Source organism: Nesoenas mayeri (assembly GCF_963082525.1).
Source record: "Nesoenas mayeri genome assembly, chromosome: 3".
NCBI lineage: Eukaryota > Metazoa > Chordata > Aves > Columbiformes > Columbidae > Nesoenas > Nesoenas mayeri.
The window spans coordinates 78,839,763-78,863,231 of NC_137544.1; the positions used below are offsets into that span (position 1 = coordinate 78,839,763).

The 23,469-nt window shown below is 37.3% G+C and overlaps 1 protein-coding gene across 1 annotated transcript in view; it reads right to left on the minus strand.

Moving 5' to 3' along the window:
* Positions 1-23,469, minus strand: part of LYST (lysosomal trafficking regulator) — a gene marked incomplete at its 5' end in the record, with an annotated part of 66,810 nt that overhangs the window by 11,710 nt on the left and 31,631 nt on the right. The window contains 23 exons of the mRNA XM_080341600.1: positions 67-297; positions 2,406-2,623; positions 3,034-3,174; positions 3,570-3,726; positions 4,609-4,675; positions 5,422-5,666; positions 6,001-6,153; positions 7,157-7,212; positions 8,392-8,453; positions 9,052-9,148; positions 9,227-9,372; positions 10,147-10,335; positions 11,212-11,288; positions 11,745-11,921; positions 13,210-13,416; positions 14,539-14,717; positions 15,338-15,529; positions 16,956-17,108; positions 17,609-17,775; positions 18,730-18,960; positions 20,422-20,591; positions 21,491-21,668; positions 22,127-22,760. Coding sequence (XP_080197726.1) covers positions 67-297; positions 2,406-2,623; positions 3,034-3,174; positions 3,570-3,726; positions 4,609-4,675; positions 5,422-5,666; positions 6,001-6,153; positions 7,157-7,212; positions 8,392-8,453; positions 9,052-9,148; positions 9,227-9,372; positions 10,147-10,335; positions 11,212-11,288; positions 11,745-11,921; positions 13,210-13,416; positions 14,539-14,717; positions 15,338-15,529; positions 16,956-17,108; positions 17,609-17,775; positions 18,730-18,960; positions 20,422-20,591; positions 21,491-21,668; positions 22,127-22,760 — 4,127 coding nt within the window. The remainder of the gene's footprint in view (positions 1-66; positions 298-2,405; positions 2,624-3,033; positions 3,175-3,569; positions 3,727-4,608; positions 4,676-5,421; positions 5,667-6,000; positions 6,154-7,156; positions 7,213-8,391; positions 8,454-9,051; positions 9,149-9,226; positions 9,373-10,146; positions 10,336-11,211; positions 11,289-11,744; positions 11,922-13,209; positions 13,417-14,538; positions 14,718-15,337; positions 15,530-16,955; positions 17,109-17,608; positions 17,776-18,729; positions 18,961-20,421; positions 20,592-21,490; positions 21,669-22,126; positions 22,761-23,469) is intronic.

Here is a 23,469-nt window from a genome sequence, read left to right on the forward strand (position 1 = left end):
ATAAGGGTACAATAATTACAGCATATGAATGTTAATTAAACCATCTTGCAAATCAGAATGACATACTGGATATATTATTTCTTTAGTGTGTTCTCTGGTTTCTCTGAAAGCAAACTGCACAAGTAATCCCATGGCAGCAGGAAGTTCTCCTTCCATGACAAGCCTGGATCCAGGTCTGCTAACATGTGCTGCATGGAACAGCTGCCGAGGTGTTTGCCCGTATGTTTTTATCATTGTTTCAAGGGCTCTTCTCTGAACAGGATCCTCAACAGCAGAAACATCCATTCCAAAATAGGTCTAGAGAGGGAAAAGAAAAAAAAAAAAAGGAGGGGCAAGAATAAGCTTGTCCAGTTTGTCTTTGGGAAAGACTGTCAACTCATACACACAAAATCAGAGGCAGACTCTTCAGCTTGGTTAAAACTTGGAGTAGAAGCCATCCCACAACACTATGCTGACTAAAGAGCCACCAAGAACAGTAACCTTATCTCCAATAAAGAAGTGGTGACAACTACCACTTTAAGATTTGTCATGTGAGCTGCTCCTACATGTATTCCATGACTGATTTCTGTCAAAAGAGGTTTTCTTAGTAGATCTTTGCTCATCCGCAAAACAGAACGGTTGCTAATGAATAAAAATTGAAAAACATAATAGTTAAGCACAAAAAAAAGGAAGGAAAACATTTTGATGACTACTTGTAAACAAAAGTCTGCCACTGCCAAACACTACTGTTTTATTAGTTCTTACTGCTATACAATGAACACAAAACATTTGAATGCATTTTGAAAGCAGGACTGCCTGGCTGAGCAAATCTTGTGACAGTCAAGGTTGAAGCTAAAGAATACGATCAGAGATATCTGTGTTACAATTAGGTAGTGAAACTCTGTAAGTCTTTATGTTAAATGCAGACTGACTTGAAATTAAATTCACTAGGGAGGAAAGTGCTCATTGGAGGGACAAAACACAAGATGCATATGAAGGGAAGAACACAAATCAAAAGAAATGTGACCAACAGGTCAAGAGGGGTGATTCTCTCCCTCTACTCTGCTCTCGTGAGACCCCACCTGAAGTACTGTATCCAGCTCTGGGGCCGCCAGGATGACAAGGACATGGACCTGTTGGAGTGAGTCCAGAGCAGGGGAATAAAGATGATCAGGGGCCTGGAGCTCCTCTCCTATGAGGACAGGCTGAGAGAGTTGGGATTGCTCAGCCCAAAGAAGGAGGCTCTGGTGAAACCTCTGGAAGTGGAGCATCTCCCTTACAAGGAAAGCCTGAGGGAGCTGGGTCTCTTTAGCTTGAAGAAGAGGAGAGTGAGGGGTGACCTCTTTAATGTTTACAGATATATAAAGGGTGAGTGTCAGGAGGATGGGGCCAGGCTCTTCTCAGTGACAACCAATGATAAGACAAGGGGCAATGGGTACAAAGTGGAACACAAGAGGTTCCACTTAAATATGAGAAGTAACGTCTTTACGGTGAGGGTGACAGAGCACTGGAACAGGCTGCCCAGGGAGGTTGTGGAGTCTCTTTCTCTGGAGACATTCAAAACCCATCTGGACACATTCCTGTGTAACCTCATCTAGGTGTTCCTGCTCCAGCAAAGGGATTGGACTAGATCTTTCGACGTCCCTTCCAAGCAGTAACATTCTGTGATTCTGTCACCTTATAGCAGCCTTCCAGTATCTAAAGGGGGCATACAGGAAAGGTAAGGAGGGACTTTTTACATGGGTGTGTAATAACAGGACAAGGGGTAATGACATTAAACTGAAAGAGGGAAGATTCAGATTAGAAATAAGAAAGAAATTATTTACTGTGGGGGTGGTGATGCAGTGGAACAGGCTGCCCAGAGAAGCTGTGTATGCCCCATCCCTGGCAGTGTTCAAGTCCAGGATGGATGGGGCATTGAGCAACCTGGTATAGTGGAAGGTGGCCCTGCCCATGGTGGAGGGTATGAAACTAGATGATCTTAAAGGTCACTTCCAATCCAACCATTCTATGATTCTACAAAATAATGAGCTCAGGACAAATGAAACTATTTTAACCATTTTAAAGCTGCAGCACAATCTGCCTAACTGAAAGGCTTCTTTTGAATGAGACGGATGCAGGTACACACAAAAACAATACCTGTATGCCATTGCAAACAACTCTACAGAAAGTCTAATTCCCATACCTGATCATCCTCCATGCCTATCTCCAGGCAAGAAAGACAAACACAAACACAGTCAGTCTCACAACAGTCCTTGTAATCTTATGAGTTCCACATTGAAATGGTTAATAATTTTCTTATTCTACAACACTTCATGAGCAAGCGATCTTGCTTCATGCTGGATGTTTTCCAAGCAGGTCAGACTGAACTTTCCCCCATTAAGTTAAGTACAATGAACAAACACAACTGCTTAACAGATACTTACTGCAGGATGGAAGACATTAATAGCCTGAACAGAGGCCTTGCCTTTTTGTTTATAACCAAACACCAAATCAATCCAGTGACAGATTGTCTGGGAAACATGGTCAGACTCCAAAGCCTGACGATGAATCAAGATGAACAGACGAGGATCGTTACGAGCCCAGGGTGGAAGATTGACATGGTTAACTCTGTCACCATTTTGACGTACTCCAAAATCAAAACCTAGAAACACAGGAGTAAATGATCCAACTTTTTAGTTGACAGTAACTGCAAAAAGGTCTTTACAGAGTTCTATGAAAGCTGACCATTAAGCACATTAATTGCTGATCAAAGCAGCACCACTAACAAGTCCCCCTCAAACACATTCAAGCTGTACATACTCATTCAAATGGAAAAAAAAAAATCAGACAACAGGAACCTCCTTTGCACTTATGACATAATTATGAAAAAACTTTCCTTAAGTCCTACATAACAGTTTTTGTAGCATATCCTGCAAATTCGTGCCAGATTTTTCCCATACATCTTACTGTTTAGCATATTCAATCAAGGGATAGAAATACTCTCAGTTTCAACCCATAGATTCAACCATACAGCTGTTTTGAGCATATAGTTTTGTTACCCTCTTAGTATACCTTCTCTGTTAACTAGAAAGTCAGGAAGGTAGAAAAATTCTGGGATAAGCTCCTTCACATCAGTCATTGATTCATACGAAGACAGTCGCCAGGTTGTATTGGTAGAGTGAAAAGTTCTGTCTGGGATGTCAAAACTTTGATCTGTAAAGAAATCCAAACTGAATTTGTTACATCGATGATGGACATGATAACAGTTGCACACCTGCAACTTCAAGTAGATAACTGTTTTCTAGTTAGCTGAGAATATTTAGAATTCTTCTATCTCAATTACAATGTGTTATACATGGACTGCAAGTCAAATATACATCAGCTTTTTACTCTACATACACTAAGGTATAAATATAAGATGTACAGCTTTATGGTCTAGCTTGATAATTTCAGAATGGGTCTACTGTTAAAGCATACCACATAGAATTTTACTGAATTCACCTATTTGGATGTGATAAACTATGCTAAACAGAGTAACATCCAGCATTCCTGAGTCATTGGGCCAAGGCCCAGATGCAAAAGGCAAGTGCAAGCACAAGCAATCTTACCTTGATAGGCTAAAAACATTTTAGTAAAAGGTGGTAGCCTAACTAGGAAATGAAGCACAGTTCCGCTGTTGGAATAATGAGATCCATAGTGATATGGTTGTACAGGGGGCATTGGATCATCCTCTCGTGCTCCTTTACGGTACTCTTCTTCCAAATACTAGAAAAGTAGTAGGGAAAAAATATCACAAACCTCCTACCTCCTTCCAATAACAAAAAGAAGAGTTTCAGTTGTTTTGGAATAAAACTTAAAACTTTTGGAGGAACATACATTTAAAAGTGATTTGAAATCACATACACGCTCAGTGTCTAAAGAAATATGGTAACTTTTACAATCCAGTTAGTTATTAGTCCTAAGCTAATTTAAATGACCCGTTTTTCATTATTTGTTGGTTTTGCCTTTTTCCTATTGTTTTATAACACAGCAGTCATTGTATAGGCTTTTCAATACTAAATGGAAAAAACAATGTTTGCAAATAATACACTAGACCATGATGATATAGGCATAAGTTTGAAGGTCCAGCTGCAGATGCTTTCATTCCCCAGCATGTTATTTCCTACAACCTTTAAAACATTCTGAAGAACAAAAATCAAGGAGCACTGTAATCACAGTAGAGCATGTTAAAATAAACAGCATACTTGAGGGAAAACAGCTTTTCTGTTATTAAACAGAAAGAAAAGCCACAAGTTCCACTGAAGTAATTTCAAATATCAGCAATAAGTTATCTACCTGGTCTTGAGGGATCTTTAAATATATGTATGTTCATACATAAGAAGATATTGATTAACTTCCTCAGCAGTATCATATAGAAAGACTAAATGGATTGACAACTTCAAGTACAGGAACAGATAAATACAGGTTCCAAGCATGTTATAAAACAATCCCCAGGAAACATAGCACACTGAAAATGAGAATTCCATAGACATAAAATATTGGATTTGTGGCTTATTTTTCCCCAGTCAATGTACGTAAAAAAAATAAAAGTCTCCATATCATTTATACACAGAAAAAAAGGCAAGAAGCAGAAGTTATCCAGATTACCTTATAAGTGTCCACATAACGATCTTCTTTTTCTTTAGACTGCACAGCTATTGGTTTGACCAGATTTCTGTAACAGAAGTAGTACTGATATCTTGTCATTTTTATAAAGATGCTGATTCATGCTATTTAATAATGCATTAATAAGAATAAAATCCTTAATATAATGAAAAGTACAAACAAAACTGAATAGTGCTTTAGAAGAGAGTTTGAAAAATAAAAAGATCACTTTCAGTTAGTGTTAAAGGCAAACTCCGATCCACAGGCTACCCCATAACACAGTAACAGGCAGGCAAATGCAAAGTGCCTTTGTCAAATCAGAGACATCATATCAAGGCAAAGACTTCGTGCACACAAACATTAAATTAGCTTACATATATTTATTAGGGTGAGACAATTCACTTAGATCCATTCACGATGAAGACAACATGATTTTGTAACTGGCCAAATAATTTATAATACTATTTCTTTTTCTATTTAATTTTCACTAGTTGGCCTGGAAGTGTTTAATCACATTAATTTAAACAGAGCTTTTATTGAAGTCTGTGGACTATCCATATCATATTAAAACAGTATATAGGTCTAATTCATAGCATCCTTGGAACCTACACCCTCATAATACTAGGCATTTTATTTAAATATTTGAGGTGAAGCAGCCACTTATTGTAAAAAGCCCAAGTTACTATGGATGAGGCTTGTTCCTGAATAGTTCCATTCACATATGTGTGCAGTGCAGTTCAGTACAAAGTTAAAAAGCTATACTGGATGATTAGTTCATGTATTTGGAAATAACCAGTTCCAAAAATTTCATATTACCTATATACTGATGGATCATTTAGGTCCAGCGTTTCACTAGTGTAGTCAGAGAGTATAAAAGGAAATACTGGATATTGCATGAGATCATTGAAGGAACGGCCGGCATGTTTGTTTAAATGAGTCAGATATTCAAAGTTAGTAATCTGTCCTGTGCACCAGAGGTGGGTCAAAGCAGTCATGTTTCCATATTCCAAAAGGTTAGGTAAATTGTTAGTTAAGATGTTGTGGTACACATCATCACGGACCTAGAAGAAAATACCATAGATTTAATAATGTAATTAAAAAGCTTCAGACTACTAAGATTTAGTAACTGTTTCTCTCATTTTAGACATTTCCAGATATCTACTGTAATGGAATAATATTTAGTATTACTAAGATTTCTTTATGTCTTAATACAGAGATGTATTTTACAACATGGTTGTGTTTGCCTAGAAGTCTAGATGAGCCAAGTTTTATAAAGGTATTAGAATTTAATTAGTCCACACAGCAGGTCTCCTCAGAAACTAATTCATGAATGTACATATTACGAAGACACAGCAAAACACTGTGATATATTATTATGCATCAGTGCCACATTACCTTTGTATTATCAAAAGCCAAGAGTAAAGTTCTGCCATTTGTTAGAAATATTTCCACAGCATTGTCTCTTAACTGCCACCAGCGCTTATGAACTTCCTTAATTTCCTCATAGGTCCAAGAAAACGATGCTGGTTCAGTTTCCCCATGAAAACTCTGCAGAATTTGCAATTTAAAAAGTTACTTTAAACAGCAGACTTTCTAAACAAGAAACTCTTCAATGCAGCCAGTATATAACCATACAGCATATCACAAGGCAAACTTTAATTTTGCTGTGATGCTTTAAGACATTGTTGTGACTTTTTTCATACGTTTCTCCTCAAGGCAGTGGGCAGAACATCACACATGCTCCTCAGTTGCTCCAGTTCCCTATCCAACACGAGCCATAATGCCATTATTTTCACTGGCTCTTAAGCTAAAATATTGAACAACCAACCAGAGCAAGCAAAGCTTTGCCATGAATCCAATTCTTACAGTTCTATGAAGGACAAAGCAGCAAAACAGCTGGTAACATCTTAAACCACAGGAGCTGTGTGTTTAGTGGATACAAGGAAGAGCTTCCTGAAAATAGTTCAAAACTTCCATCAGTATAATCTATGTCTTGATTATTTTCAGATGTCTATTGGGTGTATAAACTTAAACTGGACATCAGAGCGTTTGTGAATTAGAAGGATGAGGTCAGTTCCAGTCTTCTCATATAGGATTAAAGAAGGAGCTATAACATCCTATATAATGGAAAATTCAAGAATCAGATGCTTTAGGGTACAGCACAACTCATACACTTCTGAGTTTCTGTACTTCTTAGTGGTCCAGTGTCCAGTAAGGCAAGTTCTCAGGTACAGACACAAGCAAGCTCTGTGCACTCGTGCTAATGAACCCAGAGCAATGGGCAACAAGATACAGAAGCCTCCCCACATCACACCCTCCTTATTCCCTCTCAGTCGCAGCCCCACGTCTTTCCTGTTTTCTGCTATCACTACTGAATCCACAGGGAGGGGCAACAGATGCAAGACTGAACTCAAACTAATGAGTTTGGCTGGTCTTGTCCAGAGACTTCTAACTCTAGTACTCCAGCAGTCTCAGTGGCAGTAGACAAAAGATACTCACGGTTACAGTTTGGAAAAATGAAGGCTATACAATATTATGATCTAATACTTACAGAATTTTCAATTGTGTCTGAAGCATTGTCTTCAACAAAATACATGCCACATTTTCCTGCAGGAAAAAATAGTTGCATAAAGGTACATGATATTACTATTTGTATTATGCATGTTAGTGTTATATAAACAGTGCCCAGGAGTTAAGCATACTGTGGCAGTTGCACATTCTCCCCCACCCCTTTTCTTCAATGTGGAAGGTGCATGCACACCCCCTCTTCCACAAGACATCCCCCCTCTCCTTCAGTGGGACAGTTAATAGCTCCTTTTGTTCGCCGTTAGCCAGGAGAAGGGAGAGGCACCAAGAAGTCAGGAAGTTTCTGGGCACCCATAGCCAGAGCCGGGGGGGGTGCAGAGAAGCCAAGAAGTTTTGTGGAGCCCATAGCCAGAGTAGGGGGTGCAGAGAAGCTGAGAAGCTTCTGGAATGCCCACAGCCAGATCTGATAAGACTATAAAAATGGGGTTCCCGCCAAGGATCCCCTTTGTGTGGTCCTCTTGGAGCCATGGGTCTGCTGCTGTCGAAAGCCCTCCTGGGACTGGGACGCCATCTAAGGTAACCTCCCCAAACATGGGACTGCCTCACCTATGCGTGTGGATGAGTGATAACTTATTAGATACTTTCCTTGCTGCATAAGCAAGTGTATTTTCCTTGCTGGAATAAGCAAGTGATTTCCTTGCTAGATAAGTGAGTGTATTTTCCTGGAGTCAGGGACAGCTCTGGCATTGTTTTTCATGAGTATGCATGCTGTGGATCTCTATTATTCTTATTTGCCCTAACCCAGTAATTTCCTCAACTGATATCCGAACCTGCATTTTATGTTACTGGAGTGCTAACTAATTGTATAAACCCTGTTTCTAACTGGTTGTTTTCCCAGACTTTCCCAGACAGAATAAAAGTCTGTTTTGGACCTGGTTGTCCACCTAAAACTAATTTTGGGGTCCCCCTCTGACACATATTAAGAATAGTACCTGGGCAAGACGGTACTTAACAGAAATAGAATTTGTGATTCCACATCTATTAGCAAGTGGTCTGCAGCTTTAAAACATAACCACAGTCCAAAAGCACTCATGCAAATCATAGGGAAAAAAGGCAAAACTTATTTGTAAAGTATATAATTCATAAAGTCAGGCAACAGCTCAATTACTTAAAAAAAAAAACCAAACAACCAGCCAACTTTGTATATACAGAAGAATCTTGTACAAAAAAAGATTTATGAGGACTGAAAATTCTACTTACCTAGCAAAAGTTCACCAGCAGTCTCTCTAGAAGGTGCTACACTTATACATCTTCGATTAACTCTGAAATATGTCAAAGTTTATTACTGCTTACAGATTTACATACCTTTTGGCACATACCTAAAACTAATGGCCTCAAAGACTACAGCTGAAGACAGACTTTATAACACCATGACTCTAATGGTTCAAATCCCAAGGAAGGAAAGAAAACAGAATCTCAATTTTCTAGACTTCCACATTAGTGTGTTTGTATTTATTTCTTTGGGTGTTCTCTGCAGTTATTTTAGGCAGTATTAGTGCTTGTAATAGGCAGCAAATTAACACAACTTCAGAGTTGACTAACACAATGGTAAAAGCAGAGATAATGAGAACACTGATGGAACGACCTAACAGATCTAATCCCCATATCACAACAGGTGGTATTTGCTTTTACTGATTTTTGAAGTCATGTTGATAGACTGCTTTAAGACTGAGAAAATGCACATGTTAGTAGCACTGATCTTTTGCTTGAGTATAGCAAAAAACCTACAATTTCTGACATTTGTCTCTCATCTCACTTGATTGTTTTTTTAATGTTTATTTAGACAAAACAAGTGAGGAAAACTCTGTCTTTGGAATGGGAGAAGGTGGGAAAGGGAAGTTAATTTTACCCAAACCTTACCTTATATGTTCACTTGCAGCTTTGTCCTTTACAGTAGAAGAGTGAGAAGAATGTGTTTTGTCTTCAAATAGGTAAGATAATGGAGTCTTTATCACACCTATTAAAAAAACCACAAATAATAAGGCACTAACAGTCATTGCAATTCAGATATACTCCTAGAAGATGTTATAATTACCTTCCTGTTTCTGCCTGTCTGGGAGAAGGTACTTATTTGGAATAGTTAGGTAGCACCTCTGCAGGCGGCGCCTCTCTCTGTTAGGGCCCTCTGTTGGATCCAGTTGCCAAGAAGCTGGGTAATAGAGTGGGTCATACCAGAGTGCTCTGGAAAAAAAAAAACAAACCCACAAAAAAACCCAAAAAAACCCCAAAGAAACAAAACACAAAACATGTTTGAGTTTGGCAGCAGAGGCAGCATATTTGCTTATTTATTTTGGTTTTCTTTAAAAAGTAAAAAGGCAGAAGTTTCACAGCAGTACACTGGGCAATTATTTCTGAAAAGGTATCAAAAGACTGAATTCTGTAGTTTATTTTCATCCCACTGACTGGCTATTTTGAGCTACTACTGGAAGATAGCTCTTGGAGTAACTATAATTCTGATGAAAACAGCAATACGATGCATCCAATGCTATATTTTGAAAACTCAGCTCCTATAGACATGACATAATACTAGTGCGGTGGTAAAAATACCACTGTTTGGTTTCTTGTCAAGACTTGGCATCTTTTGCTCTGTGCAAATTAGTGAACACAGTATCTGGATGCTAATGTGAATAACATTACCCCAAAGAAGTTTTGTTACTCCATCAATGTAACAGAAGATATGAAAACTTTAACTTTGTCATTCTGTTGGGCACAGCAAATTGCACCTGACAAAAAAACCTGTCTAAATGGCATAGAAATACTACAAGGCTACTCACTGTAAAACATAGGAGAATAAATCAAGTATTTTACAAGTCTTTAACCATCAGATGGTTGCCAAAAGTAAGAAATTCTAATTTCAAGATCATCTACATTTCATGTGCCTCTAAGCAGAATAAGAAGCATATGTCAGGCATTGAGTCTCTCTCTGGCTTTCTCTGAGGTGAGAGAACAACTTACCGATCATGAGTAAGCTGCTGAACAAGTTCCTGCCAATGTCTGCTGGCACTTAGCTCTGCCTTATACATCCCCCTGATGTGCTGGATTACTTTCTTCCTTTCCATTCCTTGTGACAGAGACACAGCTTGTGTGATGTCTCCAGCTATTTTAGAAATGTCTTTAGACTTTGTATCCAGACGCTGAAAGAGACTGAGGAAAAAGAGTTGTGTTTTAAAATGTCAAGTACACACACTGAGATAGGAAGGCAAGACATCAAAAGCCCTTATAAAGTATCAGTTTGGCAGTAGATATCCACAGTTCTTGTTACAGCAGAGGCAGAGCAACTTAGCCTACATAATTTTCACAAGACATATAAATACCTTCTGCCTCTTAGCCTTCACAAAAAGCTATAATTTGTGACTTAAGACAAGCCAAGCCAATCAGAAGATCAATGCCACTGCTCAAATCTCAAGTCATTCAACATAGTGAATTCTTATTGCTTATCTGGGCAGACTCGACTAAGCTGACCTTTACAGCTGCTACACTTGCCTACATTATAGCATGCTCTCTGTGCATCTCAGATCTGATTTTTATGGCAAAGCCTGAAATGTCAATTAATGGAAAGAACCTCTTATTCTACCACAGCCTACCAAGACTTACATTATACCAAGTAGCAGCAATCTATGTAGCTCACAAAAGTGTTCAAATACTATGCCAAATATATTTTACTTGAAGATCAAGGTTAGTAGCAGGGACATTTCTCTTACATTTAATTGCACAGACCACAGCAACAGGTGAGGTGATTGGACAGATAAAACAGTGGTAGAACTAAGGGTGAAGTGCCAAATGTGCAAAATCAGTTCAGTATTCTGAAGTTCACATAATGCATTTATTATACAACATATCAAAATGCATATATAATCAAGCTCTTTTATAGCAGTAAACTAAACTAAAAATCTGAAAGCTAGCAATGCTGTTACTTGAAAAACACATCTATAATAATCATATAGGCAATTCTGCCATGGGGCATGCTGAACAGAGAACATTCTTACAGGGTTCTTGCAGGCCCTTTAAGGCAACACTTACTTTTGTCGATTATTAGCCATTGTCTTCTCCCAGGCAGCTTTGTTTACACCTTCTTCCATCTCATATTTCTTCTGATCCTGAATCAAAGTTTTTGCATTACTTTTTTTAAAGACAAAATAAGGAAGCAGATGCTAAAGAATATGCCAATTTCAAAAAGCAAGACTGATAAAACTGTTCAGCTGGTATCTTCACAGCATTTTAAACCATGAAGACTTCATTTCAGGTACCACAGTTTTATTATATTAAGATTTTATTTTCCAAGGAACCATATTTTTTTTCCAAACAATAAGACATACCAGTAGCTTATGAACTCTCAGCTTTGCCTGGGTTAAGTAATATGCTTAGCCAAGAAGCATTAACATGTGAGGTTGCTGTGAAGCATTGAATATGTGTGATAGAAACACTCAGAACCCAAAGAGAATCCCCAAAAGCATAAGCCACGCACCAAGCAAACAAATTGTGGTCTGTAGCAAAATTCTGACCCCACATAACAGACAATTATTTCAAATATAGCCAGGTTTTTATTCACAAACCTCTTTCAAAGCTTTTATTAGATCTGGTTTTGGTCGTGGGCTCAGGGGAATACATTTATAGCCACAACATTTTAGTGTATTCACAAAGTCTCCTGCTGCTCTTTGTTCTTCTTTAGTCATTTCATCACTGTGACTGTGCATTAACTCATATAAATAGAGCACTAATTTAGGTCCATGCTAGAAGAAGAAAAGAAGGGAAAAGAGGAAAGAAGATGTATGGTCATTCTCATTTCCACAATGCAAGACCAAGCAGCCTTTTCCTCCATCTTTATTCCCTTTTCCAGTCAGCCTGGACATGTTTCTTCTAATTTTTCTGTTATTCAAAGAAAATGGCTACTTAATATTTGAAGACAAACTTCTATAGAACTAGAAAGAACATACTAAATTTAATCCTTCACGTGATAAAACTTCTCTCAGCATACTGTGACTTTTCAAATGGCTTACAGGACAGTTAAGTTTCTTTTCCAAGTACTCAGCTCCTGCAGCTCTGTTTATACTTCAGGAAATATGTGCCAGAGACTCCTAGTTTTTCCTGCCAAGAATGCTACACCTTGTATGATTAACCAAATTAGAGCTGACAGATAATGAAGTTAAGCAGACACAGGCCACAAATGCACTCAGTATGACACTCCCCCAAAGAAGCCATGGCTAGTGTATCAGCTCTTTTCTTACTGGTGAAAGTGTTAATTTAACTGAATAATTAATATGTGATAAGAAACACCTAAGTGTCATATCCAATAAGGATTTTCTCAGTATACAGTGACTCAAACTGTGGCATGTCTTAGATCATTAATTTCATTTTTGCAGTTTCTAAAGATCTCAAACAGTAACATTCCAACCCAATTCCTGATCACAGCTTTAAGAAATGCTTTCTCTCAAGCTTGCACTAACACAGTACAATCAGAAAAGCTTTTTCCTGACAAACCCAGAAAAGCAAGGAGAAAACATTCAGCTATATGAGTTAACATAGAATACACAATCCCACCACTTTAAGAATTAATAAAGGCTATATAAGCATATATAAAGTGCTGCTTTGATTGAGGACTTACTGCCTCTTAAAAAATCTAGTGACAAACGGTTCTTATAAGTTCCAGGAAGTCTGCAGTTGGAGTTCAAAGGCAAGGGTAATTCCTTCATTAATCTGCTTTTTCAGGGTACCTCAATTCCTAGCATCCTCAGAAAATCCTTCATGTTAAAACTAGTACCACCTTTTGTTTCTGCACTACACAGGAGATGTGATATTTGATGTGCTACAGAGTCAAACCCAAAACATAATCCTGTCTTGTCTCTTAGAAACTACCTACCCAGAGGCTAATAGAGCAATTGCAGAAATACACACAGACACTTTGTATGACATGACTTTGTCATTACACTGAACTTTGCTAAAAATACAGTTATAAATAACTGTAAAATTTAAACAAGGAAATTGAATACAGGTTTTACAAACTTCTCTCAAATAGCTTACTTGTAAAGTTGGGATAAGACAGTCACGTATAATCTCTTGATGGTTTATTTCATGTACCATCTCCAAAACCTGTTTTCTCTCTTGCAGTGGCCTTGATGGAGACAAGATGTGCACAAGAAGCCTCCCAAGTTGTGTACGGAATGTGTCCTTACATGACAAGAGGATTCTCTTCCACTGCTGCTTTGGTGTGTTCATTCTGCTGGTGCCCTAAGTATGAGACCATCTTTTAATATTACAGGGTTAGGGCTTCCTTTTACCAAGTATCACATTACAAAACATGGTTAATATGAGCAAAATGTAAGACAATAAAGATTTCTCTACCAATATAAAGTGTTTTGTTTTAGTTTACCATTTATTATTTATTATGAGTTAAAAGGCATTCTACTAAATTGTTCATTCAAAAAAAATAAGCGTTTTTCTCTCACTCTGCTAATATGAGGAATGCAGCTCCTAGCTATACTGGATATTCGGTTACAGGGACTGTATAACAATCCAAAAAGTTAAAATTGTCAGGTCGAGGGTTAAAAAAAAAAATGGGGATTTTTTTTGTTGTTGTTTGCTTATTTTAATGAATAGCCCTTCTACATTTATTACTAGTTTCTGAATGGATTACCTCAAAAGATTAGAAACCAGGTATTGGACTGAGGTGCATGTGCTCACAAAAATAAACCTGCATCTTTGAAAAGCACTACAAATATGGCATGATGGAATGATAATAGACCTAAGAAACTTAATTTTCCGTACCTAGAAAAAAAATTAGGTTGAGCTACTTTTGATAAAGTTGACCTAAGAAAAATAAAGAGGCAAGAAGCAGTAAGTTGAATTTCCCAATAAAACCATTTCAAATTACCCAAGTGAAACCTGATCACCTTGGAAAGATTGACAAGCTAATACCCGTATCCTAGAAAAGAAAACTCTCAGCCCTCTGGCAACAATTGCATCATCAATTCTAATATATTAGAGACACATGTTTCTCAAACTCTCCCTCTGTGGATGCACAGCAGATCTTGTTTTATAGGCTCCAGCACACCTAAACCTTGAGGTTTAAGAGACAAAGCAAAATTATGGACTACACAAATCTATTTAACCTTTGTGTGCTAGTTCAAACAGCAGAGTTTTGCCAGATACTAGGGTAAAAATCAGAACAGATGTGTTGATTGTTTTACAACTGCAGAATAACAGAAGTTGAACAAAGTTTTTAATGCCACAGCTGAACTGAGAAAGGCAGTAAGAAAAGCATTTATGGACAGAAGACTTTATGCATAAAAAATTCCTAATGAAGGAACCTTATGAAATATACTTTAATGTGGACAACATCTAATTACTTACAATGGATACTTTGACTCCTTCCACCAACATTTTGAACATTTCTTTAAGAAAAGGATTTGTCCTGTTAGGCAGTTCTTGCTGGCTTTCCTCTTCAGGAACGTCCAGCTGGGATGCTGAAAGTCTGCTTTGACTTGTGGCTTCTGTTATACCCAGTACATCAAGGCACTCTTCAGTAGATGCTTAAAATTTAAGAGGCACATGTTCATCAGTACCATCTCAAGCAAGACAATCCTTGTCCTTTACATGGCATTAAATCAAATATTGCCTTCACTGGTATATTTATTTTTATTATTCTAAATATCAAAAAGAATTCCTTGTTTCATTTCCCTTATGAAACAATCAGCATTTAGAGTTAATCACAAAGCCATTCAACTATTTGTCCTAAATTCTTTCACTTGCTTCTGTGGAATTTGAACAAGCCCCCAAAGTCATCAAGTCTTGCAAATACATGTAGCAATTTCATAGAAACATGCCAACTGATGCATTTTAAGAGAGCAGATGCTCCATTTGGCAGAGTTAAATCTTCAGGTAATAATTCAGGCAGTTAACACATGAATGGATTAATGTAGAATTAAAATAACTTGTTCAGTTCAGTCAGACAAACTGTATCCAGATTGTCAGTTACATAATACTGTGAGACAACTCACCAAAAGAATGTTTCACAGTTAAATCCATTAAACTAGCAGCAATGGTATTACTTTCCTCTCAAACACTTCAGCACTCCAAAAGCAAGAATCCATTTTTCATACAGTGCTACCCTGGCTCTATCAAAAGGGAAATGAACAAAAAGAAATCCTACCTAAATAAATGAGCCTGTTAACGGCTAGAACAGTCAGCCGCTGTAACCTTTGCACAAATTCGGTCTCGGTGGCTTGGATAGGATTTTCTTGGCTCATTCTCCGCTGCATCATCATGTTGAATTCCTCACTTGCTAGTGAACGCATTTTCATCAGCAGGGCATCAGACTGAGCAAGTGAAAACTTTCTGGAGCCTTTAAACAGAGAAGGATTAAAAGCATCCTACTAATATTCTCCCCACCCCACTCCCCCCCAAAAAAAACCCAACAAACCACAATCACAGCTGCATGCATCTAAAGAGTTCACATCATTTAAGGAAACAAAAAATTTGAAATGCATTAATCTTGAAGAGAGCATAAGTGTCATTTGGGTGTTCATCTCCTCCTTTTAAGAGCTTTTCTATTTCAAATTAAATATATAAAATGGAAGAAGTGATACCATGAAATGAGTTAGTCTCAAAATCATATTTACTGTACAGCTTGTGTATTTTTGTGTAAAGCAGGTTCTAAAAAAAAAGTTATTTATTCCTCTTTTTAAAGGATTAAAAATTAATGATACATCCAAAAAGTATTGCATACCAGAAACTACCTTTATCAGCACAAATAAGGAGTCAGTTATATTAATTGCTTATAAACAAACACATTTTGTACCATACCCACTGCTGCCTGTTTTGATAGACGTACTATTTTGAACTTATAATATTCCTTAAAATTTTACTGAAATGAACTGCTGGGCCTTGACTGTATTTGCCTCTTTCAGAAATAACTATCTTTAGCACCTTACCAGATATTTATATTTACTAATATAAAAGTGTTTTCACTACATTTACTAGGCTGATGGAGAGGGGCCTTGAAAGCTGACACTACTGAGAGAAACATAGTAAAAAAGATAATAATAATTGTTTATTTGTTTTAAACAACTCATATGTCAGGTTTTAGAATTATATCTTCTATAAAGTCTTCAATGCAATATCATTTATGAGAGACATAAAATCAATTTCCAGCCAGAAGACTCCTAAACCTTTACAGAATGACTCACAAGCTGTCACACACAAAGTATTACAGCTAAAGCTAGAACTGCACAAACATTTTACAAGCACAACCACAGTGGAATCTAGGAATCTCATACTCATAACTATTAATGTGGAGTACCAGGTATGTTTTCTAGTAATCAGAATGATTACTACATAAAAATTGTGCAAAATTGTGCAAAAATGCAATCCCCACATCATAGCTGTGTTAAAGTTACAGGCACTAACTTCATTATTTTATTTCCTTACTGTTGTCAAGTTACCTATTAAAACCACTATGGATCAAAAATATCTTTACTAAGCAACTTGTGAACTGAAGAGAATCTCAAAAGAAGGTAATATCTGGCTTTAGACACTGCAGTGAGAATAAGGTGACCGAGGTTTCATTTTCATACTCCACTGCCGCCTCCTCATAAAAAAACCCCACAAGTTCAAAATGGATACAGGCTACGTTATTCTAAAACATATGTATTGATTCATAAAGCCAATTCACAGAAAAAGCAAAGCAACAGGACTCATTTGTTGTATCACTGAAATTAGCTTGAAAGCAATATATACAGGAGAAGGAATACTGCGCTTTGGCTACTCACCAGCAATGCCTTTACGCTTTTGAAACATTGCGCGATGCGGTGCTGATGGCTGTGGAGCTGAACCAGCCTGCTCCTGAGCATCTTGGTTTGCTGTAGTTTTTATCAATTCAATAGCTGCTTGAAGAACTCTCAGCTGTAGAACAACTGCCATATCTACAAAGAGAGGCATACAAAGGACATAGGACATTCTTCACAAGTCTTCAAGAATTTTTACCAGATGTTTGTAAAAGAACATAAGAAAATGTGTCAGAGCTGTCAAATTCTCGATTCCACAGAAGTCACATAAAGTCACCTCATTATTCCATAGATATAGACAGTACACAACTGAGTTCTCATGGAAAAGCCATGGAATTTGATTATTCTGAATTAAGCTAAACAAAACTGTATAGAACATTTCCATTTAAACACCTTTAATGAATTTTTACAGTCACTATTTGTTCAGATTAGCACTACACAACTCTTGACCACAACGCAGGCTCCTAAGGAAAACTATTACTTTGAAACCACCTAAAAGAGAAAGAAGATCCATCACCAGAAAATTCCCCCATCTCCCTCAGCAGGAATATTAATTTAAAAACAAACAAACAAAAATTCAATGGGGAAGTAATTTACTTCTCCAATCCCATGAGCCCAAAAATAAGCAGGTAACTTACTTTGCATCCTTGCATTTTTACTATTTTGAAGATGACCCAGCAGCACAATGAGGTCTTCAATAACACGAAAATATTGAGAACCTGAGGAGCTGCAGGCATGAATGGCAACTGCTACCAGCAGCTGTTGGATATCACATGCGAGTAACTTGTAGTCATTCAAGGGAATGCTGCAAACAAAGCTGTAGTTACCAGAAATGTGACAATTCTAGTACACTGTAACCCATATCACCACCCCCCCCCCCGCCCCATTACTACTCCCCTCACTACTTCTGCCAACCATACCTAATATTATATTGTACTTCATATAAAAATGTTACTGCTGAATGCCAGAAAACTGTAATAAAAACCACCTCTTTACTATTAACTTTTGCAGATTGGATGCCTGAAAGTCTTTGAGACATTCTAACATTAAAATTGTAACCAAGTTTTATTGCAAAAGCAACAATGTATCATGAGATTTCTAAGTTACAGATCACATCTTAAATCCTGTATGTCTCAAAAAAAAAAAAAATCTGGATAGGATCATTTTATAACCACGCTGAACTGAAACCATACTGGGGTAAAAAGGAAATCTGTATTTCTTCAGGATACCAACTAATGAAATGAATTAACAAAAATCCCCCTTCTCCTTCCTGCACTGTAGAACCTCTCAAAGTACAGAATGCTTGTAATTAATGAAGTCATTTAAGTTACTCAAAATCTCAAATATTAAATCACAGGCAGCACAGGAGAGACTTTTCCTGCAGTTTTACATTGGCTATAGATACAGTAGAATGGTACCATCTCCTGGGCCTTTATCTTACTGTTCGGGTGAGTTTTATCAGGAAAAGCATCCAAAGTGTACACAATGTGACAAACTTGCATTTTAAAATTTTGTTTCACGTGAAAACTTATGGTACAGAAATAACATTTTATATCCATTGTTTTCTATCGTTTGAACTGAATATCTAAAACATTAACTTTCACCCAAAGGTAAAATTAAAGCTGAAAACCTCAAAACAGTGCTACTTTATACATGTTCTCTTATCATTTTAGCAAGTAGTAAGAATGCCATATATTATCTTTTGCTACAATTAAGGTTGTGCCTGAGCTTTTTTTATAGCAACTGGTACTATACTCACTTTGCTTCCAGTCCATTGAGAGTAGCCAGTGTATTACACAACACGTAGAGCAAACCATTATCAAGCAGCAGGTCTGCAACTTTTGAGCAGGAACTTATGATTTGCAGCAGGAGACAGAAGCAGTTATGCAGCAGAACATTATCATACAAAGAGTTCTCTATAAGACCCAGAACAGGAATGACACACCATTTTTGAAAGAGTCCAACATTCTTGACATCTTCCAGATCAAATCTATAAAAGTAAATATAAATGAGTGACATCCTTAAAATAGCAACCTGGCCTATGCAATTGGAATACCAGCCTATGCCAGTATTTTGACAAAGATGTAAATGGCAATTTCCTAAATTTAATTGCAGCAATGATGCCCATCTACTAAAGGAAGAGCAAAATAAACACTTGAAAGAGCCATAAGGAAATGAAGCATCTAAAATGTCTATCTGAAGCTTCTGTTAACTACCAACTGCCTACAATATAGATTTCATGAAAACAGAGTGGTTTTTTTAATCAGTGTAGAAAAATATGACTCATCTTTCCAGTAATAAGTATTGCAACTGGGACAGACATTATCAAGAAAGCAGATACCGCTTGGCATTGGTATTGGTACCGATTGACAGCAGGTTTGATGTTCTATATCCATTACTGCTGACATTTAATAAGGTTTTACAACATCTCTCTTCTTGCAATTGTAGAATTTAGAACAGTGCTTCACACCTTGTATTACATGTGCATTAATAAATTGGCTTATTATTTTAAGGTTATCAGCCTATCACACAACTATTATACACAATCTTAAAAGAAGCCAAGCTGTAAGAATTACCTTTCCAGCCCCATTAAAAGTCCTGATGAAATAACAGTTCTCTGCTTTGGGGCCAGTTAAGCAGTCAGGTTTAAGTCTTGGAATAAAATAGAAATATTTTGGGGGGGAGGCTGAAGATCAGGCCAACATGCAGAAGTAATTCAGCTACAAATCTTGCAGAGGCTGCAACTGAGAAGGAGCTTTTTTGCAAAATTTTTGCACTGCTGACAATACTTAGATGCATCTTCTCCCTGTACCTCCAGTAGTCATACCAATATATTCTAAAAAATATAATTTGCTTAGATAATTGTCTTCTTAAAGATAATCACCTTTTGTGTCAATATGAGGTGGCTCTTTGCTTCACAGAAACAGTGTATCTGTGGGATTTTCCCTAAAGGAAACCTGGATTTAAACTCAGAGCCAAGGTAAGGAAGCAGCCGTGGCATCAAGCTTTTTCCTTAACCGCCTACCAAAATCCAACAGTAGAAGTCTAGTGACTACTGCTTAAAGCTTCTAAGGATATAAATCAGAGTTTCACGTAGGATCAGAAAGAATAGGAAATGTTAAACTGACGACAGGACATTCAAAGTGCAAAGGCCTCGGAGGCCCTCAGAAGGGCTGAGGGTTCAGAAGATCCCAGCTGATAGTGCCCATCAGATGAAGTTGCTTACAAACAGCTTAAGGGCCATACAATAGTCATAAGAAGATTAATATATTAAAATATTAAAGCAACAAGCAACGCATTTCAAAACAGTTTCAAAAGAATTTTTTTATGGTTGATGACTACTTGGAACAGAACAGTAATTAGAAAGCTATCACAACCCTTTTCTCCAGCAAAGCGTGCTGCTTGTAGTGCAAATATTAAGTTACAGAGCACAAAGCAACGCATTACTTACTCTTCATCCAAGCTAACAGAGCGGCCAAAGAGCATTTCCAAAAAGCACTCTACAACTTCCTGAGTGCCCTGGTGGAGGTACAGCTGGTTGGCTAGCAAGGAGAAGCCACGATTCTTTAAGAATTTCTCCTTCTGCTCCCTCCTTGCTCTGTTGAAATATGCATCCAACAACTAAAAATAAACACATAATTATGATGTAAGACAAACATTCAATATAGTTCCCTTGAAAGTTAAGTACTCATCTAACTGGAACAGTTTGAAATAAAAATTTTTAAAATTCCAGATTAAAAACTTCAGTTGCATTACCATAACTGCAGCCCGCACTGCCCTTGTTACTACTGACAGCTGACTTTATCCTTTTAATCTGAAGACTTTTAGGGTTCTAGTCAAGTTTCAGAGAGATGAAACCACACACAAGGGTTACACAATGCATACAGAAGTGCATTCCAACTTTTTATACTTGATAAATCCTGCACTTTGGTGCCTATGCAAGTACGTGCATGACTTTTTGGATCTTTTTTTTGTTAAGGCATATAATCTTATTCTTCAAATTAAAATATAAATCTACTTGAAGTTTTTAATCTACATAATTTTATGATCCAGGAATATTGTCCTTGTCAATAATGCAAAAATCTCTGAAAACGTTTTGAGGCCTCAGGTCCATGTTCAGATCACAAATGTGTGGATGGCTCCCCAGAATAACTGAAAGTCAACTGTGCCAGAAGTTAAAACTTTGCTTGCATGTTCAATTAACATAGTGCATCTCCATTTCATATTGAAACCAACTTTTTCTGCATTGTTGTTTCCATTCACATCAGTAAAGCCATCATATACTCCTAAGCCCTCTGGCTTAGATCACAGACTGAAAGATTTTATGCTTGTGTTGTTTGCACACCGCCCCCCCCCCTTTTTTTTTTAAATCTGTGGTGGTGGAAATATCTTAAAATTCCAAAGTCAACTTCAAAAACTAGAAAAAAAGAAAGCAAAATATTAACAAAGCTTCACGTTTCCAACATGTTAGCTAAGCTAGTTCACAACTTTTTAGCTGAACACATTTTATATAGGCCTACTTTAATGACGCCTTGCTGTATGAGAGGAGATGGGTGGTTCACAAGTACTATAAGATAATCAGGCTGTATAAGTTTGTCCATCACATCTTCTAGCATGACATCTGGTAGAATTAGGAGAACTCCACGCAAGAGGTCATATAATCCACAACAGATAAGCACAAGATAGTCTTCTGTACATCTGAAAACAGAGGAATATGTTTTGCCACAGTTTATTGTCTACAGCAGGAAACATTAAAAATGCATATTTGCTAGCCACTCGGGCAAGCAGGAGGAGGAAATACGGCAAACATTTCTCCAATACTGCTATTATCAGTCATCATTAACACTTATTTTTGAATGGCAGACAGCAAAAAGGATAATCTGTTCAGACCTACTTGCTTGAGATGGTGAGCTAGCATAACAAGTTTCTACTACTACCATACATGGCAAAATGATTGATTTTTCAAGTTTGCTATGTAAATAATGCAATTCTATAGATTAAAAGCTTCATGAATTGGTTTATGACAGCCATTGAAAGCATTTACTTAATTTTCAGGTTTCCAATTTTTGTAAAATAGTAATCAAGACCAATAACTGAAATTAAAGCACGTATACTGAGCTACTATTGATTATTTCATATTTTGTTTCTCTGCCTACCTATCATCAGGGCTTTCAGATGGTTTTGGGGTATCCTTATTTGCTGAAGAAAAAGCAAGACTCTCCCAGTCTTCAGGAACTACATTCTTGTCTGCAAAGCTTGGCCAGCGAGCAATAGCTGATGATCCTCCATGAACAGAAAATGCTAAGCCCAACCCTGCAAAATTCGTCTGACTCTTCTGAAATGAAGGCAGGCCTTTCAGATTGTCTGGTCGATGTAATGATGGCTCAGCTGCAGCTCCACCACTGTCAAGATATTTTAGGTCTGCATCCACTTCTTTACTCTCAAATGTATTTTCAGATAACTCTTCTTTTACAATATCTTCAAATGTTTCAGCAGATGCTAGCTCTGAGTCACAAACTGTTTTTGCAGACTCACAACTGCTAAGAAAGAGTTCTTCTTGTACTCTCCTTATGGTTTCAGAACTTCCAACAAAACCAATTTTATCCTGGACATCAATGTAGTCACGCTTGCCAATTATCTGCAGGTCATCAATGCTCCTTCCCATTCTTTCAGTGAGTCTTTTTTGCTGAACTTGAGGTGAGGAAGTAGGAGATGCTGGTAAGCTTTTGCAAAGCCTTTTAGGTGCCTCAGAGCTCATCTTCTGCTGTACACTAGCCTTGGAAGCATTCCCTAGAGAAATAAGGATACCTTTAGTATTTCTTCTGCACCAGAAATAAGCTTTTCCCTCAGTGTTACACTCCATATACATTTAACACAGTGATGGCCCAAGTTAACTTTATGTGGCAAAACTGACTCAACACCTAGCATAGCTTAGATTTAGCCTAACAGGTAGAGATAGTGAACTACTATGAAACCATACATAAGTTACAAATGAATCCGAAAGATATATAAAAAGTAAAATACTTTTTGTGTATATACTAGAATTTCTGGATTTACATTATGATCCTCTCAAATAACCCTTAGCAGGATTTTGTACAGAATCCCAGAGGGTGGAAGGCACCTCTGCAGACTGTCTAGTTCAACCTCCTTGGTCAAAGCAGGGTCAAATAGAGCCAGTTACTCTGTTTGGAGCTCTTGTGTAAGAGGTGCAACCTACCAACATGTTTCAGTGGATCTTGAAACACTATTCACTCACCCTTCTGCACTAAGGCTTTACATGTACTTCAGATTTATAACAAATTACTGCATATTTTATTTAACATGGCTTCCTTTTAAACACACATTTTGACCTGAAAAAGTCAAACTTTCAGAGCACATTACAGATGTCTTCCATAAAATGTATTTTTAAGATAGAAAGTAGTCTGTATATCAGCCTGGTAGAAGAAGCTTTCTGTTAGTCTAGGAAAAGAAGACATTCTTCATTCAGAAGTATTTTGAA